Raw genomic sequence first — 19008 nt, 5'->3', positions numbered from 1 at the left:
TTACTTGGTAACATGAAATTCCTTCCATGCCTAGACCTGGACAAACACAAGGAGAGGATGAGGAGAACTAAATCAGTGTAATTTTATTGTAACATTTTTCCAGTATGCCTAAACATACAACCAACCCCCAACCATGGCAAGAAAATACTAAGATATAGGCTGACAGAATATAATGTCACAGCCTTTCAACTTAAGCCTCAATAGTAAAAAGAAACAATTTTTTAAAATGATGATTTCTTGAGCAGAAGGCAATACACAGCCCTTTAGAAACGTAGTTTGAGGGACCACACATGTTTGGGATACACAAGCAAATTACAGAATTATGAAATACCTTTAAACGCTGCCCATACATAATCACGTGATGAGATGAGCAAGTACCATTAGTTTGAACACTATATACAGGGCCCGGAGTTTTTCCTGGTCACATGGTCCAGGAAAAGCTCTATCCTAGTTTGCACAGTCTACAGCAAAGAGCTACACAGAACTAAAGTACAAGAGCTTTCCAGTCAGTATCTCTGGCATGTGTACGGGGCGTAGTGCTTCTTCGGTTGTTTCTTCCTCATCACATACTGGTTCTCAGGACGGAGAGGGACGTAGGGTCTGGGGTGGTAGGCCTCATTATGCTGCACCGGCCTGTAGTGTCTAGCTGGAAGAGATTAAAGGCAGAGTGCTAAACAGTCATTTAAAGCCCAATCACCCCAGGAGTGATACAATTCTTTACTAAAGAGCAGAGGCACTACTTGTAAATCCCTTTTGCACCAAGCAAGGGAGGAGAGACTTCAATGGCTAAATGTTCTGCTTCACTCAATGGAATCTGGCGGGATAGGTATACAGAACTACACTTAATGGCCGTGTCCAAAATCTGTCTTGCCTACTATGGCCAGTGTCAGAGGTCCCATGATTAGACTACTGTGCGCACGTGTTTATCAACTTACTACTGTTCCGGACCATCCCATTATTTTCACTGCGTCTGTTGTCCTGTGAGTGTCTGTTGACTAGGGGATGTCTGTGGTTGACCACTTGGGTGTGCCTGTGATGCACCGGGGCAGTCGGCTGTCTGTTGACCAGGCTTGGTCTGTCGGCTTGGTCCTCCTCGAAGCTGAAGTAGCCAGCGCCGTACTTGGGGTGGACAGGAAGCTCGTCCTCATAGAATCAAGTCAAATTGTATCTATTCATTTTCAAATGTGTTGGACATTGTTAAATTGTGACTTGACAATTTAAAAGTGCATTTAGAATCGCAACACCTCACAATAAAAATAAAAAAATGGAAGAAATAGAAGCAAACAAAAAGCAATAAATCGAAAAACAAAGGATGTCTAAAACAGTCAAATCACAGATTAAAGGCCAAGCTAAAACGGTGGAGTTAAGTGCAATTTCAACCTCACCACTTTAAGCAACATACCAGTATCTACATGAGAAAACGGGAAATAGTGAAGTGTCCCTTTAAAACCCTCAATGGCGTTTGCCCCTTACCTCGTAGAACTGTTCTCGGCAGCCGTTGTATTTCCCTTCCAGAGGCCTGTAGGGTTTATCCGAAGCTGGTCTGTAGGGTTCATCCGAAGCTGGTCTGTAGGGCTCAAGGCCTGAGTCCTCAGCAGGATTCCATCCTAGAGCACAAAAAATAAATAAAAAGAGAAATGTTCAGTTTAATGTACGTAAGCTATCCTTCCATAGATCTGTAGGGCTGAAGGACGGAGTCCAATGCAGGCTGCCACCTTAGAGATACAGGACACGAGGAGAGATGGATGTTGCAGTTGAGTTGAATTAATGAATACAGAATTGTTCTTCCCAAAAAGGTTTCTCAAGAGCTGTATTAGGAAGTTGTCATTATACAAATATCTGATTCATACCTGCTGAATTGGGAGTGAAATAGTTTGCCTGAGGCTCGTATCCGTCATAGTGTCCAAACCCCTCTGTTGCCCAGGCAACTGGTGAATTACATGGCAGGGTCAGTACACATACATGTATCTCCACTCACTGAAAGATTCCTTAGGATCCAAACCTCCCATAACCTGTGGTCATGAATCATTACGCAGTTGTGGGAGTTGTGAATGAATTGGTTACTCAGGTCCCGTGCACAGAGGGACAGGTGTGAAGGAGGCAAGTCAAGTGGGTGTGAATGACAGCAGCCTTTTTAAAGTGGCCTTAGGTGAAGATGCAGGTTAAACTCCACAGTAGTCAAGTGAACAAGGCAGTCAAGTGAACCAGGCAATCAAGTGAACCAGGCAATCAAGTGAACCAGGCAGTCAAGTGAACCAGGCAGTCAGTAAATCATTTTACCACTGCAGTGACCTGGGTTCATCATCCTGGGGTCTGGTCTCCTGAAATGAGGCTCTGGTGGGTAGTGCCAGGTGTGTAGCAATGAGGGAATAACACAAACTCCAAAGCAAATCAGGGGGAGAAAAACAGGTTTATTTGAGATGGACAAATCATAGATGTTATGCTGGGAGGTAGATGTTCAGTCTCCCCTGTTCTCAGTTTTTCTCTACAGAACAAAGGAACAGGATGCCATTTATAACCCCCCCACCCTAGCCTGGAGTTGACCAATCAGAAGTCCTCGCAGTACAACTGGGTCAATGGCCAAATAAGTATCCTGCTCCCGACTCAATGTACAGACCGTAGCACACGTAGCTCTGAGTTCAGGAGTGACATTCCACAGATTCTAAAACAGATGTTGAACTGAAACCCAACTCCTATTTACAAATCCCTATTGACCATTAGTACTCTATAGTCTTTACTCTTCTCATCCGCTGTGTTGTGTATTTATCGTCAAAATATTCTTATAACCTCAACGTCACGATAACCCGGCATGGTACTACTGTACTAACCAATACAGTGGAAGCCACCACTTACCTCTGTTCTTGGTCGTGGTTTTTGTGTGGGCTTTGAGCTGCTGCCGCTCTGAATGATCAATGTGCTCTAGAGGGAGAAGAATACCAGTCTTTCAACTGACAGTCAAATTCAAAAACAGACAGGTGATGTATATTTATTATACTGTATGTGTGTGATGTTCTACTAACTAACGGTGGTGAGAGGACAGTGTAGCACAAACCCCCCAGACCTGTGCAGCAGCAGTAAGGATGTGATGCATCAGTGAGCTAGAGAGTTCCAGTGTGTATGTATTTACAGTGTGTGTGTGTGTGTACTAACCAACAGTAGTGGCAGGACAGTGCAGCACCACTCCCCAGGCCTCTGCAGCATGTTGCAGCAGTAAGGCGGTGATACGTCGGTGGGCCAGAGAGTTCCAGTGGACCCCATCCTTCATGCGGTGCACAAGCGAGAAGCGGAACTGGAAGTGGAGGTCCAGGACGTCAAGGCCGTAGGCGTCGGCCACCTTGCTGCTGTAGAAGTTGGCCTGGACCACGTCGTAGCACAGCGTTGGGCCCCTGTGCTCCATCTGGTTGGGAGAAATTAAAGGGGATGCTATAATAGTTCTTTAGCCATTATTGTGCATTGTACATCGTTTACTATAATTGAGCAATTACTGGGTCACATTAAATAGGAGCAAACATTCTTAAAGCGGAAAGCCAAAAATAAGCATTCAAGTTTGGGTAGTAATTCAAGATGATTCCAAATCCGTGCCTATTGAACACGACCCGGCCTCGTCATCTATCTACCTCAGGAACGAAGAAGCCCCCTACGATCCTCTTCCCCAGGGGCATGGTCATGTTCCAGATGACCAGACATTCAGGAGGCAGGATGGAGTTCATCTTGTCAAAGAGCTTATGAAGGTTCTCCTGGTACTCAACATGCCATTTAGGGTTATACCTGGGTGACAAGACAAACCCAGGGACACAAACAATTTTTTTGTTGTATAATGCAAGAAAATGTACCTATTTTCAGGATGAAGTTGTCACAATACCATAATTTTGCTCAAGATTGTGATACCAGGCCAAGTATCGCAATACAGAGTAGTATCGGGATACCCAAGGGGTTAGCCCTGCCCCCCCCAGAACGCATGTTCCCGTTTTGGATACGTTCTGCACAAAAACTTGTCCCTGATAGTCACATCTCTACACAATACAACAAATTGAATTTAACTTCACAGTTCAGTGTTCCCCTAGGATATTTTTACTCAGCGGCAAAGTTGGCATGGGGGAGTGGCGGGGGTAGTAGTGGCTGTGGACAATGGAATGGTCTCTGACTGCAGATTTTATAGGCCCTCTTGGCCGCAGAGAAAATGTTGCTGTTTTAAAGCTAATTTCCTGCAATTCTACACATTTTGCCATGTTGTTATGCCATCAGTGACTCATAAAAATAAATAAAGATATACATATATACACACACACAAACTCAGCAAAAAAAAGAAACGTCCTCACTGTCAACTGCGTTTATTTTCAGAAAACTTAACATGTTTAAATATTTGTATGAACATAACAAGATTCAACAACTGAGTCATAAACTGAACAAGTTCCACAGACATGTGACTAACAGAAATTGAATAATGTGTTCCTGAACATGGGGGGAGGGGTCAAAATCAAAAGTAACAGTCAGTATTTGGTGTGGCCACCAGCTGCATTAAGTACTGCAGTGCATCTCATCCTCATGGACTGCACCAGATTTGCCATTTCTTACTGTGAGATGTTACCCCACTTTTCCATCAAGGCACCTGCAAGTTCTCTGACATTTCTGTGGGGAATGGCCCTAGCCCTCACCCTCCGATCCAACAGGTCCCAGACGTGCTCAATGGGATTGAGATCCGGGCTCTTAGCTGGCCATGGCAGAACACTGGCATTTCTGTCTTGCAGGAAATCACGCACAGAACGAGCAGTATGGCTGGTGGCATTGTCATGCTGGAGGGTCATGTCAGGATGAGCCTGCAGGAAGGGTACCACATGAGGGAGGAGGAGGTCTTCCCTGTAACACACAGCGTCGACATTCCCTGCAATGACAACAAGCTCAGTCCGATGGTGCTGTGACACACCACCCCAGACCATGACGGACCCTCCACCTCCAAATCGATCCCGCTCCAGAGTACAGGCCTCAGTGTAACGCTCATTCCTTCGACGATAAACGCGAATCCGACCATCACCCCTGGTGAGACAAAACCGCGACTCGTCAGCGATGAGCACTTTTTGCCAGTCCTGTCTGGTCCAGCGACAGTGGGTTTGTGCCCATAGGCGAGGTTGTTGCCGGTGATGTCTGGTGAGGACCTGCCTTACAACAGGCCTACAAGTCCTCAGTCCAGCCCCTCTCAGCCTATTGCGGGCAATCTGAGCACTGATGGAGGGATTGTGCGTTCCTGGGATAACTCGGCAGTTGTTGTTGCCATCCTGTACCTGTCCCGCAGGTGTGATGTTCAGATGTACCGATCCTGTGCAGGTGTTGTTACACGTGATCTGCCACTGCCAGGACGATCAGCTGTCCGTTCTGTCTCTCTGTAGCGCTGTCTTAGGCATCTCACAGTACGGACATAGCAATTTATTGCCCTGTCCTCATGCCTCCTTGCAGCATGACTAAGGCACGTTCACGCAGATGAGCAGAGACCCTTGGTGTCTTTCTTTTGGTGTTTTTAAGAGTCAGTAGAAAGGCCTCTTTAGTGTTCTAAGTTTTCATAACTGTGACCTTAATTGCCTACCGTCTGTAAGCTGTTAGTGTCTTAACGACTGTTCCACAGGTGCATGTTCATTAATTGTTTATGGTTCATTGAAGAAGCATGAGAAACAGTGTTTAAACCATTTACAGTGAAGTTATTTGGATTTTTACGAATGATCTTTGAAAGACAGGGTCCTGAAAAAGGGTTTATTTTGCAGCAGTGGTATGCCGCTGCTAAATTAATATAGGGGAAACACTGCACTTTTTACTGTATAATAGAAAAGGCTATTGCAGAAAATAGCTGATTTGCTCATATCCAAAGGCCTACATGTGGGCAGGAAGAATGTAGTAAGGAATATAAACGCATAATGATCTGCCTTTTCATTAAGGAAGGGGGGGACCCCACATCTTTAGCCTATACTTTACACACAGCCTACACACTCTCCCTCTCACACACATCCATTTTCTCTCACACACACACTGCTCCCAAAAGTTAGGCTCCAAACAGAATAAGGAACACCAGAAAAATACGGATTTTGGATTCAGATATAGCTTAAAAATGCATTGATTAGGCATACGCTTCCTACTTTTGAAGCACTACCATGAGTAGGCTAACTATCCCTTTGCCATCCAAATGTGTGCATCGCCAAGGGGTACCATGTTAGCTAGCAAGCCAGGCAACATGACTAAACATGGTTGTGTGTTATCAAACCTCACAGACCGAGTAATTTAAAACAGCCTGCGACATGGTTTATAAAATTATATAACATATGCGCCAATTCGCAGTAGAATGGGGTTTGGGCTAGAAACTTGCGGTTTTCAGTGACATTAAGGCGCAAGCATGACTGTCACTGTGATCTGTTTTTCCTCTATGGCAGTGACAGCGAAGACTAGTCAGACTGGAGAACTTGTTCTTACAGGCGAAATGAAAAGGTCCCTACGTATCCACTTCACTCGCGTTGCGAGCCACTCCAATAATTAAACAAAATGTAATAAGTGAAAATGTGCTTATGTCATCGGCCCAAAAAAGAAAAAAATATTAGCCCATTTTTAAGCCCAAAATTGTCAGATGCTAAATGCTTTTCCACATAATTCAAAATTTGATTATATTTCCAAGTACGATACATTTGTTCACATTTTCATTTCTTTAAATCCATAATATCAAAAAACAAGTTTTTAGTTGGAACTAGCCTAAAAACGGCCAAAAATTAAAAGGCACTGTTTTTCAAAATAATATAATGAGAAAATAAGGAATTGGTTATTTTTCTCATCACTTGTTATGTGGGTGGGGCTATATCTGTAGTCCCATCTCATTTTCCATATGCATATCCTGTTCAACATAGCTTTCAAAATTAGAGTTGAGCGTTTGTTGTGAAAGCAAAGGATCATGATTTGGCAAGCTCAGGCTACAGTGTATGACCCTAAAGGTGGTTATGCGTTTTTAGCCATAGATATAATACCAAGGTTTTAAGCATTCTATTCCATTTCGGTTAGTGGGCCAAATACTTTCCACTTGCAGCCACTCAATTGTGTCAACTTTTTGGTCAGAAAAAGTTCACGTTAATCCACTGAGGCAAAAAGGACAAAGCCTATAACCTGTAAAAAATTCCCCAATAGGGGATATACAGTATCTATTGCCAACTGAACAGAGGAGTTGTCCATTTCACCACCACAGAGCTCCGCCATAGGCGTACCAGTGACAAAGAGTGGAGATGCAGGAGAAGCGCTGTCCATTAAGCTGTGCTGAATAAGGCCAGGCGTGGCCTCGGCTCCCTTTAAAAACGTGGAGTTTTCCTTTGTAGTCTAGGCCTACTTCCTGATTTCGCCATTTGTTCAGTCGAGTTTCTTCGCTCCCTTGATTAGTGTAACCAATCCTTTGATTTATGCCTTTTATTTCAATGCATTGTGTAGTTTTGACCACTTTCGTCCTGCGTTTGCTTTCGCTGAGTAGCCGTTATGGCTTGTGATGTCGGGCTTATTGTGCATTGTAGCCACTATTCAGTGGCATTAACATGTGCAGTTCAGTAAGATAAAAGCTGTGAATGGGGAGTTGAAAATGGGAAGGGATGGCCAGAAAAGCAATTTTGGGGAAAGATTTGGTCTCATGGTCCACGTGGCTCTATGCCTGTTTTCAAATGTGCCCATTTATTTTTGGTTTGCTTATAGGACCTACAGAAACAATCATTTAATGTGTCAATGTTTTAATTGGGTCTGTACTCTAGAAAATGAATTGGCCTCCATTAGAATAGGCTACTTCTTGGCCGTTTTAACTGTTATAAATTATATATACCACCTCAGTCACTGGCTTCATCAATAAGTGCATCGACGTTGTCGTCCCCACAGTGACCGTACGTACATATCCCAACCAGAAGCCATGGATTACAGGCAAAATCTGCATCGAGCTGATGGGTTTGAATTTCGGAGCTTTAACCATTATTAATCATTAGTTATAATAGAGACATGAGGGGTGCCATAGCCGAAGGTCTACACCAGAAGTTAATGGTTATCTGTAGGAAGAAGGGTTATGGTGGGAGCAATTAAGCTTGGAATGGGCTGAGTGCAGGGAAAACGGTCACGTGGCAGTACTGATAAGGGGAAAGAGCCGTGGATAAGGGGGTCAAGGTCAGTTCATGTCACGTTAAGGGAAAGGCAACCGTTTATTGCCCGTATCACTTAGTTTTCTGCCAAGCAATAAAGATGCAATGTTTAGCAATAAGGAGGAAACTCCACCCAAACTGGGGTATGTATACTACCACGGGTGGAACCATGTCTGTCTGATGCAGCTGTATTGACCCTCTGGGAAGAATAAACTTGGTTTAAGCTAGGGATGCACAATATAGGGGTGAACATATCGGAATCAGACTATATTAGCTCAAAATGCCAACATCGGTATCGGCCAGATTTCAAGTTTAACGCCGATGTTAAAAACTGATGTCAAAGCTACCGTGCATACCTATATAACGTAGGTACATGGCGTAATGACGCACGTGGAGCGCAACATTTTACGTGGCAACACAGCATTCCTAACCTAGCCCACACAATGACTGCTGTGTGGATCGAGCAGTCAACAAGTCGAGCAATCACTTGAAAGTGTAAGAAAATTTCAGCGAGACAATTCAAAGGTGAAATCCATTAAAGCCAAAATAATGGAATTCATTGCCCTTGACAATCAACCGTTCTCTGTCGTGGATGTTGGCTTTTGCCGACTGGTCGAGCACCGGTACACACTACCAAGTGTGCTATTTTTCAGATGTTGCCCTACCAGTGTTACACAGTAATAGCGTCATTGCAATTAGCTTCACAACATACAAACATACTATGGAACGCCGTTTGGGTCTTTGCGTGTCAAGAAAGATACAGTAGCACTGTCAAAACTGTACAAAAAAGTCTGCAAACAAGCAAACAAAGACCACGAATGATGTGTTTACAATACCGGAACTTCTGGGATAGCTAGTTTTAGCTTGTTACCTAGCAAGCACCAATACAACCTGCAGTCATTTTCATTATTCTTAGCAATGATTTAGGAATCCTTGTGAGTAACTATTAGCTAGTTTGCCACTTGTTCGCCTGGTGAAATTGAACTCATCTGGCTAGTGAGCTCGACCGGAACGAGTAATGTGTTGTGAAGCTAGCCACAACAAGGATTAGGCAAAAAAGTGGAATTTGAAGTTTGCCTTCAAAATAAAAGTATGTCATTGACAGTGATGCAAATAAATACAAATAAAATTTTGCCAAACTTTGATTATGAAGTCTAACCGCAAAGTCCACAATTGTGGCTAATCCTTATTGTGGCTAGCTTCACATAGATGGGCCCGACCACCATTAATCAAATAACTGTCTTATAAATTAGGGTTATTTTAGATGACACCTAGCTATATAGCTAACTATAGCTACTGAAACAGATGTAATTTTGCTGTTTTTGGGACAAGAATATTGTTTGCATCTATAAGCTAGCTAGCGTTTGTTTTTAATGACGAGCACTGCAGGTGCCCGAGACAACTTTACCAGCATAGCATATGTATCGATGAATCGTCATGACATATTAAATAGGAGGGAATGTGTAATAACTACGTAAATCATTTACGAACGTGTTAAATTATTGTGACAGGTCAGGTCCTGAGGTCCTGATTGGTCAAATAGTGGTATTTGACCAGTATCTTTGACACGCAAAAACAAATGGCGTTCAATAGAAATCCTGGTTGAGAATGAAACGACTGAACAACGAAACAGCACAGCAAGTAAGTGAAAGAAATAGGTTTTGATTGTTTTACTGGTAATGTAAAAAGTAAATGCCAACAAAATAACTTTTTGGTCAGTGTGGTGTGTGTGTGTCTGTGGGTATAACCTTCATTTAACTAGGCAAGTCAGTTTTACAATGACAGCCCGGACAACGCTGGGCCAATTGTGCGCCGCCCTATGGGACTCCCAATCATGGCCAGATGTGATACAGGTTCTTGCACCGAGATGCAGTGCCTTAGACCGCTGTGCCCGTGTGTGTGTTAAATAGTTAACTGCACTAGAATGCTTAAAAGGCCACTAAACATTTTAATAGCGGTTATCAGTATCGTTTTTTTGGGCAAGGAAAATGTTGGATTTCGGTATCGGACAAAAAATGTAATATCGGTGCATCACTAGTTTAAGCTTTCAAGGTGTCCGTCAAGTTCTTACTCTTATAATTAGAAACTAACAGAGCTAAAGGCTAGAGCTGCCGCTTTCAAGGAGCGGGACACTAATCCGGACACATAAGAAATCCCACTATGCCCTCAGATGAACAAGCAAAGCATCAATAGAGGATTAAGATTGAATCCTACTACCACTGACTCTGATGCTCGTCGGATGTGGCAGGGCTCGAAAACTATTACGGGCTACAAAGGGAAACCCAGACGCGAGCCTTCCAGACAAGCCAAATGCCTTTTACGCTCGCTTCGAGGTAAGCAACACTGAAGCATGCGAGTACCAGCTGTTCTGGACGACTGTGTGATAACGCTCTCGGTAGCCAATGTGAGCAAGACCTTTAACAGGTCAACATTCACAAAGTCGCGGGGCCACACGGATTACCAGGACGTGTACTCAAAGCATGCGCGGGCCAACTGGCAAGTGTCTTCACTAACATTTACAACCTCTCCCTGACCGAGTCTGTAATTCCTACATTTCAAGCAGACCACCATTGTCCCTGTGCCCAAGGAAGCGAAGGTAACCTCCCTAAACGATTACCGCCCCATAGCACTCACGGCGGTAGCCATGAAGTGCTTTGAAAGGCTGGTCATGGCTCATATCAACAGCATCCTCCCGGATACCCAGACCCAATCCAATTTGCATACCGCCCCAACAGATCCACAATCTCTATTGCACTCCACACTGCCCTTTCCCATCTGGACGAAAGGAACACCTATGAGAATGCTGTTCACTGACTACAGCTCAGCGTGCCCACAAGGCTCATCACTAAGTTAAGGACTCTGGGACTAAACACCTCCCTCTGCAACTGGATCCTGGCCTTCCTGACGGGCCGCCCCCAGGTGGTAAGGGTAGGCAACAACACGTCTGCCACGCTGATCCTCAACACTGGGTCCCCTCAAGGGTGTGTACTTAGTCCCCTCCTGTACTCCCTGTTAACCCACGACTGCGTGGCCAAACACGACTCCAACACCATCATTAAGTTTGCCGATGACAACACTGGTAGGCCTGATCACCGAAAACGATGAGACAGCCTATAAGGAGGTCAGAGACCTGGCAGTGTGGTGTCAGGACAACAACCTCTCCCTCAATGTGAGCAAAACAAAGGAGTTGATCGTGGACTACATGAAAAGGTGAGCTGAACACATTCCCATTCACATCAACAGAGCTGTAGTGGAGCGGGTCGAGAGTTAAGTTCCTTGGTGTCCACATCACCAACGAACTATCATGGTCCAAACACACAAAGACCGTCGTTAAGAGGGCACGACAAAACCTTTTCCCCCTCAGGAGACTGAAAAGATTTTGCATGGGTCCCCAGATCCTCAAAAAGTTCTACAGCTGCACCATCGAGAGCATCCTGACTGGTTGCATCACCGTCTGGTATGGCAACTGCTCAGCATCTGACCATAAGGCGCTAGTGGACAGTGCGTTCGGCCCAGTACATCCCTGGGGCCAAGCTTCTTGCCATCCAGGACCTATATACTAGGTGGTGTCCAATCACCCAAGTTATAGACCGTTTTCTCTGCTACCGCACGGCAAGCGGTACCCGGAGCGCCAAGTCTAGGACCAAAAGGCTCGTTAACAGCTTCTACCCCCAAGCCATAAGACTATTTACATTGACGACACACCCCTGCCAACCCATTTGTTTTGTACACTGCTGCTACTCACTGTTCATCATCTATGCATAGTCACTTCACCCCTACTGCCATGTACAAATTACCTCGACTAACCTGTACCCCCTCACATTGACTCGCTACCGGTACCCCTGTATATAGCCTCGTTATTGTTATTTTATTGTGTTACTCATTTTTTACTTTAGCTTATTTGGTAAACATTTTCTTAACTCTTCCTTGAACCGCACTGTTGGTTAAGGGCTTGTAAGTAAGCATTTCACGTTAAGGTCTACACTTGCTGTATTCGGTGCATGTGACAAATAAAGTTAGATTTGATAATAATGATTTACCTCTACAATGGTTCATGAACTCAGGCCTACATGATAAACTTTAGATATTTTTACTACTTAAAAAAAAAAAAAAAAAAATCTAACAATAAAAAAGTCAACGTCATAATAGCATTAATTAAAAGCCCATCTTTTATTTAAGCAGACTAACTACACTAGGGGTCGGTTTGGGAGGGAAACCTGTAAGGGGACGGTTAGAGCACGTAGGTTACCCGGACTGTCTAACGCCTCCGCGACCTTTGCTCCTGCAATGCCTGGAATGGACACCATGGGACAGCGGCGCCTGCGTACAGGGCGGCTGGTGGTTTTTCTGCATCTTCTGGACATTGTGATCGATAGGCTAGGTAATACTATGAATGACTTTGAGACTGGCTTTGGCTCCGTTATATAGGGCGGTTCTACCGTGCCGTTCCAAAGCACAAAAACCAGGCAGATACAACAAAATACAGCGAAATATAAAAGTGGCCTACTGGATGTAAGAGGGGGACACTTCTTTTGAGCCTAAAATGAAGAAAATCGTCATAAGATTGGCATAGGTTTTCCGCCCAGCAGCTAAGAATCCTTAGCGTAATATATACAGTGCATTCAGAAAGTATTCAGACCCCTTGATTTCCCCCACATTTTGTTACATTACAGCCTTATTCTGAAATGTATTAAACATTCCCCCCCCCCCCCCCAATCCACACGTAATACCCCATAATGACAAAGCAAACAGCAAATGTATAAAAAAAGAAAAGAAAATATCTTATTTACATAAGCATTCAGACCCTTTGCTATGAGACTCGAAATTGAGCTCACGTGTATCCTGTTTCCATTGATCATCCTTGATATTTCTACAACTTGGAGTCCACCTGTGGTTAATTCAATTGATTGGACATGATTTGGAAAGGTGCATGTCAGAGCAAAAACCAAGTCATGAGGGCGAAGGAATTGTCCGTAGAGCGCTGAGACAGGATTGTGTCGAGGCACAGATCTGGGGAAGGGTACCAACAAATTTCAGCAGCATTGAAGGTCTCCAAGAACAGTGGCCTCCATCATTCTTAAATGGAAGAAGTTTGGAACCATCAAGACTCTTCCTAGAGCTGGCCGCCCGGCCAAACTGAGCAATCGGGGGAGAAAGGCGTTGGTCAGGGAGGTAACCAAGAACCCGATTGTCACTGGAGATGGTTGTCCTTCTGGAAAGATTCTCCCATCTCTGCAGCACTCCATCAATCAGGCCTTTGTGGTAGAGTGGCCAGACGGAAGCCACTCCTCAGTAAAAGACATGACAGCCCACTTGGAGTTTGCACCTAAAGGACTCTCAGACCATGAGAAACAAGATTCTCTGGTCTGATGAAAAACTCTTTGGCCTGAATGCCAAGCGTCATGTCTGGATGAAACCTGGCACCATCCCTAAAGTGAAGCATGGTGATGGCAGCATCATGATGTGGGGATTTTTTCAGCAGCAGGGACTGGGAAACTAGTCAGGATCAAGGGAAAGATTAACAGGGCAAAGGACAGAGAGATCTGTCCCAGAGCGCTCAGGACCTCAGACGCGGGTGAAGGTTCACCTTCCAACAGGACAACGACCCTAAGCACACAGCCCAGACAACGCAGGAGTGGCTTCGGGACAAGTCTCTGAATGTCCTTGAGCAGCCCATCCAGAGCCCGGACTTGAACCCGATCGAACATCTCTGGAGAGACCTGAAAATAGCTGTGCAGCGACACTCCCCATCCAATCTGACAGAGCTTGAGGATCTGCAGAGAAAAATGGGAAAAACTCCCCAAATACAGGTATGCCAAGCTTGTAGCGTCATACCCAAGAAGACTTGAGGCTGTAATCGCTGCCAAAGGTGCTTCAACAAAGTACTGAGTAAAGGGTCTTAATACTTATGTAAAAGTGATATTAAAAAATTACATGTTTTTGTAATTATGGGGTAGACTGATGGGGGGAAAAAACGATTAAATCAATTTTTAAAGGCTGTAACGTCACAAAATGTGGAAAAATTCAAGGGTCTGAATACCTTCTGAATGCAATAGCCTAAAGCTATGACTGCAGCAGCCAGTCCTCAAGGAGGCAATGCAAAGTCAACCGCCACAAAAGAAAAATTTATAAAACACTTTACCATAAGAAGAAAACTAGAGTCCATTACACATCCCTACAGAACCAATAAAACCATTCAGTCTCTAATGGCTTATTGGTTTATTCAGCATTGGCATCTGCAACTAAAACAAAGATTTGTCGCACAACACACCAAACTCGTATTTTGAAGGCTTGGTTTAGAAAGGATATGCGTTTGACCAATGATACAGGACTAGAGATTTAGCCCCACCCGCATCACCAGTAATGAGAAATGGAACCGATTCTTTATCTTCGCTCATCATTATCTACTTTGGAACCGATTATTTATCTTCGCTCATCATTATCTACTTGTATAATGAGTGCTTTTTTTGTTTTCAGCAATATGACAACATAAACTTATTTCGGATTTGAAGACATGAAAGGATAACAGGAATTATCCATAAGCAGACCGTCCTCGTCTTGTCTTTTAGTTCATTGCCACCTTTTCTTGTTGGACTTTACAGATTGCGAAGATTAACAATGTCAACACTATCAAACAGACCTAGTAGGTATCATGAATGCTCGATGAAAAACAAATAAAAGCGTGCGTAAAACCTGCAGACGTCCTTAACAGACTGGTCACCTGGAGACGTCCCAGAGACAGGAGTTAACGATGACGACGTCTGGTTTGAGACCGTCTTCGAAGTCCCTCAGGATGCTCTGCATGTAGCGCGAGTAGATCCTCGTCAGGAAGTAGAACCGCACCAGGTGGTGGTCTGAGCGGAACTGACGCACCTTAGGATGAAATAAAGGAAAAGACAGATGTCATAAGAGATCAGGAAGTGCACATGAAAGCCAAGAGTTATAATTGTGTCATCTAGGGCCATTCATTCCCAGTGCAGGTATACTTCCTAAAGAATCACTGTCTTTCTCCCTTTTCTCATCCCAGTGACACACCTCACGGTATTCCGTCCCATTGGTCATTTGACCCAGCCTTCCGCCCTCCACCAGGATGTCTTGCTCGAAGCTCATCTCTCCCTGGTGATGAGGGAGAGAGGGGGTAGATTGGGAGGGGGGCAGAGGGTGGGGTGGTGGAAGAAGCTAGAAGCCACTTTAGTCCTGGTATTATTAAATCAATCATGGATGTTTTTTTTTTAAGGACACATTGAAAGCAAAGCTGCAAAAAAATATTACAATAGAGAGATAGAATGTATCTACAGTAGGGTTGGACAATGGTCAAAATATCATATCAACGTTTTTCTTATTTTTTTACAGTATGGCATTATGATAGTATTTTATGTTTCTGAATAATACAAGGTATCTATTTTATGAGTAGTGCATGACCCTAGGATGGAAACTAATGAATTCTAAGTGGGTTTAATGTGCTTTCTTCAATCAAATGTCTTTTTTTATACTCAACCAAACTATGACAAAACTGACAGTGAAGTGTTCATTTATTTAGCACTGTATGATAATACCTTTATAGACAGTATTGTAAAAGTCCATACCGGTATACCTTAAAAGACAATATATCACCCAGACTTAATCTATAGATCAAATGTCTTTCTAGAAATGTTGCATGGGATATCTCACTTTCACCTTCCAAAATCTGTGAGTCAAGGTTTACCTTAGTCTTGAGCTGACCCAAGCTGAGATATTTGTCCTTTTGCAGCAGAAGCACAATGTCCTTATACACTGAGCGCTGAACTGTGGAGAACACAAATTATGGACATTGACTGACAACGTAAGTTCAGTTGGCAATTTGTCATCCAAGGGGTGCACTGTACATTCAATTTGATAACCACAGGCGAGCACTCAAATTCAAACCTGGACACCGGGAAGCCAGTTCTACTGCTTTGCATGTTAGTATTTATTTGTTTCCCTCTAATCAGGCAATGATTTAGGCCTGGGACACTAGGTGGGTGCAACTCATTAACAGGTTGAACAAAAAAACAGCAGTATCCAGACCTCGTTGGGTATGATTTGATACCCCTGGGCTAGGGCTTCTTGGGCCTGGAGACACGAAAGACTGAACCACTGACATACATTGGTTTGTACACTTACTCGAGTCCCCCAGGACAACAACAAACTTGTTGTGTAAGAGCTGGCTGGCTTGCTGCTGGCTCACAGGCTTCATGTTCTCCCTCTGTTCATTAAAGTAGAGATTAGGTTCCCAATATTTATAGGAGTGCCTATCAGACGTTGATTTAAAATAGTGTGAGCACTGATTGGATAACAGAGTTTCAGAGTAGCAATTATATACACTGCTCAAAAAAATAAAGGGAACACTTAAACAACACAATGTATCTCCAAGTCAATCACACTTCTGTGAAATCAAACTGTCCACTTAGGAAGAAACACTGGTTGACAATAAATTTCACATGCTGTTGTGCAAATGGAATAGACAAAAGGTGGAAATTATAGGCAATTAGCAAGACACCCCCAATAAAGGAGTGGTTCTGCAGGTGGTGACCACAGACCACTTCTCAGTTCCTATGCTTCCTGGCTGATGTTTTGGTCACTTTTGAATGCTGGCGGTGCTTTCACTCTAGTGGTAGTATGAGACGGAGTCTACAACCCACATAAGTGGCTCAGGTAGTGCAGCTCATCCAGGATGGCACATCAATGCGAGCTGTGGCAAGAAGGTTTGCTGTGTCTGTCAGCGTAGTGTCCAGAGCATGGAGGCGCTACCAGGAGACAGGCCAGTACATCAGGAGACGTGGAGGAGGCTGTAGGAGGGCAACAACCCAGCAGCAGGACCGCTACCTCCGCCTTTGTGCAAGGAGGAGCAGGTGGAGCACTGCCAGAGCCCTGCATAATGACCTCCAGCAGGCCACAAATGTGCATGTGTCTGCTCAAACGGTCAGAAACAGACTCCATGAGGGTGGTATGAGGGCCCGACGTCCACAGGTGGAGGTTGTGCTTACAGCCCAACACCGTACAGAACGTTTGGCATTTGCAAGAGAACACCAAGATTGGCAAATTCGCAACTGGCGCCCTGTGATCTTCACAGATGAAAGCAGGTTCACACTGAGCACATGTGACAGACGTGACAGAGTCTGGAGACGCCGTGGAGAACGTTCTGCTGCCTGCAACATCCTCCAGCATGACCGGTGTGGCGGTGGGTCAGTCATGGTGTGGGGTGGCATTTCTTTGGGGGGCCGCACAGCCCTCCATGTGCTCGCCAGAAGTAGCCTGACTGCCATTAGGTACCGAGATGAGATCCTCAGACCCCTTGTGAGACCATATGCTGGTGCGGTTGGCCCTGGGTTCCTCCTAATGCAAGACCTCATGTGGCTGGAGTGTGTCAGCAGTTCCTGCAAGAGGAAGGCATTGATGCTATGGACTGGCCCGCCCGTTCCCCAGACCTGAATCCAATTGAGCACATCTGGGACATCATGTCTCGCTCCATCCACCAACACCACGTTGCACCACAGACTGTCCAGGAGTTGGCGGATGCTTTAGTCCAGGTCTGGGAGGAGATCCCTCAGGAGACCATCCGCCACCTCATCAGGAGCATGCCCAGGCGTTGTAGGGAGGTCATACAGGCACGTGGAAGCCACACACTACTGAGCCTCATTTTGACTTGTTTTAAGGACATTACATCAACGTTGGATCAGCCTGTAGTGTGGTTTTCCACTTTAATTTTGAGTGTGACTCCAAACCCAGACCTCCATGGGTTGATAAATTTGATTTCCATTGATAATTTGTGTTATTTTGTTGTCAGCACATTCAACTATGTAAAGAAAAAAGTATTTAATAAGAATATTTCATTCATTCAGATCTAGGATGTGTTATTTTAGTGTTCCATTTATTTTTTTGAGCAGTCTAGTTAGTGGTGTCATAGACATTGCTGGGAAGTAGCCTACTCACTTCAATAGTCACCAATGCATGGGGTCCAATTGTTGCAGATTCCACATAAAGCTAACATGCATTGCTAGGCAGGCCAAAAGGCTATCTGGCAACTCTTTCAGACTTATTAACAATGATGTTAACTACTTGATAATGTCTCAGGTTAGCTCTGGTTCAAGGCGTTAGTGTCCGTTCATATAGTGAAGGAACGGACACTAACGCACTGGACCAGAGCTATCAACCAGGTCACCATACTTACCATGTTTGGTTGAACTTGAATTATCTTGATTTAGCTATTACCATTAATAAATGTAAGCAGGTGGTTGAAGTCAAACCTGTCTTAACCAGGATGCCCCTGGTCTGAATAATCGAGTTATTGTCCAAATGATCCAATTATTAGTTGGCTGCTACTACAGTTAGTTAGTAACGTTAGCAAACCCGTTTTTTCAGTTTTTGGAGAAAAAAATTATGCCGATTGCTGGCAACTTGATTTTCCAGAACGGTTTGGTTAAATATGCAGTTTTTGTACGTGATTCTTTCGCCACAACAATCCTCGTCTTTGATTGTATTGAAAATATGACTAGTCATTCGCATGCTAATTAATTGCAACACCAATTTGCACCTGTATTGCTAGCCAGTAGTAGCTAGCTAGCAAGATAGGGAATGAGAAGTCCAATTCCACCTGCATTGCGAGAAATCCATCAACAATAAATTTATTTTTAATTAGCATTAGACGAACGTTAGACAATAAGTTCTCAATGGTTTGATAAAATACTGTAATAATTTTAAATCGAAAAGGCATCGAAATGTGGCTAATCTTTGTGTCCGATGACTTCCATCTGCAAACCATTCACCGCGTGAAATTTGATGTGTGAATTTGAATTTGGCGGAGCCCGCGTCGTGTTAATTATGACAGGTCGTAAAGAGCGCTCATCGGTCGTAATGA

The 19008-nt window shown here is 44.1% G+C and overlaps 1 protein-coding gene across 2 annotated transcripts; it reads right to left on the bottom strand.

Annotated features, from left to right (window-relative positions):
* Positions 1–60: 60 nt before the first annotated feature.
* Positions 61–18984, bottom strand: fam113 (family with sequence similarity 113). Of its 2 annotated transcripts, XM_055938445.1 has the most exons (13): positions 18322–18984; positions 16275–16356; positions 15838–15917; positions 15168–15248; positions 14854–15005; positions 3618–3768; positions 3151–3397; positions 2854–2919; positions 2281–2379; positions 1851–1928; positions 1474–1607; positions 936–1143; positions 61–646 (listed from the first exon to the last, which is right to left on the bottom strand). In XM_055938445.1, the coding sequence occupies exons 1-13, from the start codon at positions 18322–18324 to the stop codon at positions 507–509; spliced, it is 1521 nt and encodes a 506-aa protein (XP_055794420.1). In that variant the 5' UTR covers positions 18325–18984; the 3' UTR covers positions 61–506. The 2 variants fall into 2 exon arrangements, with proteins under 2 accessions (XP_055794420.1, XP_055794421.1); XM_055938446.1 differs by lacking the exons at positions 1851–1928; positions 2281–2379 and having other exon boundaries at positions 18322–18982.
* Between the last annotated feature and the right edge of the window lie 24 nt (positions 18985–19008).

This window comes from Salvelinus fontinalis, chromosome 11, assembly GCF_029448725.1.
Source record: "Salvelinus fontinalis isolate EN_2023a chromosome 11, ASM2944872v1, whole genome shotgun sequence".
NCBI lineage: Eukaryota > Metazoa > Chordata > Actinopteri > Salmoniformes > Salmonidae > Salvelinus > Salvelinus fontinalis.
The sequence above is the reverse complement of the archived record's forward strand: the minus strand, read 5'-3'. Positions and strand labels throughout refer to the sequence as shown.

What these genes read in the sequence shown, in the direction of transcription:
- fam113 (XM_055938445.1), bottom strand. An exon ending in AACCACGACCAAGAACAGAG is followed by an intron (nt 2,380 to 2,853) that starts GTAAGTGGTGGC and finishes TTTGCTTTGGAG; the next exon opens with TTTGTGTTATTCCCTCATTG. An exon ending in TGGGATGGTCCGGAACAGTA is followed by an intron (nt 647 to 935) that starts GTAAGTTGATAA and finishes AATCTCTTCCAG; the next exon opens with CTAGACACTACAGGCCGGTG.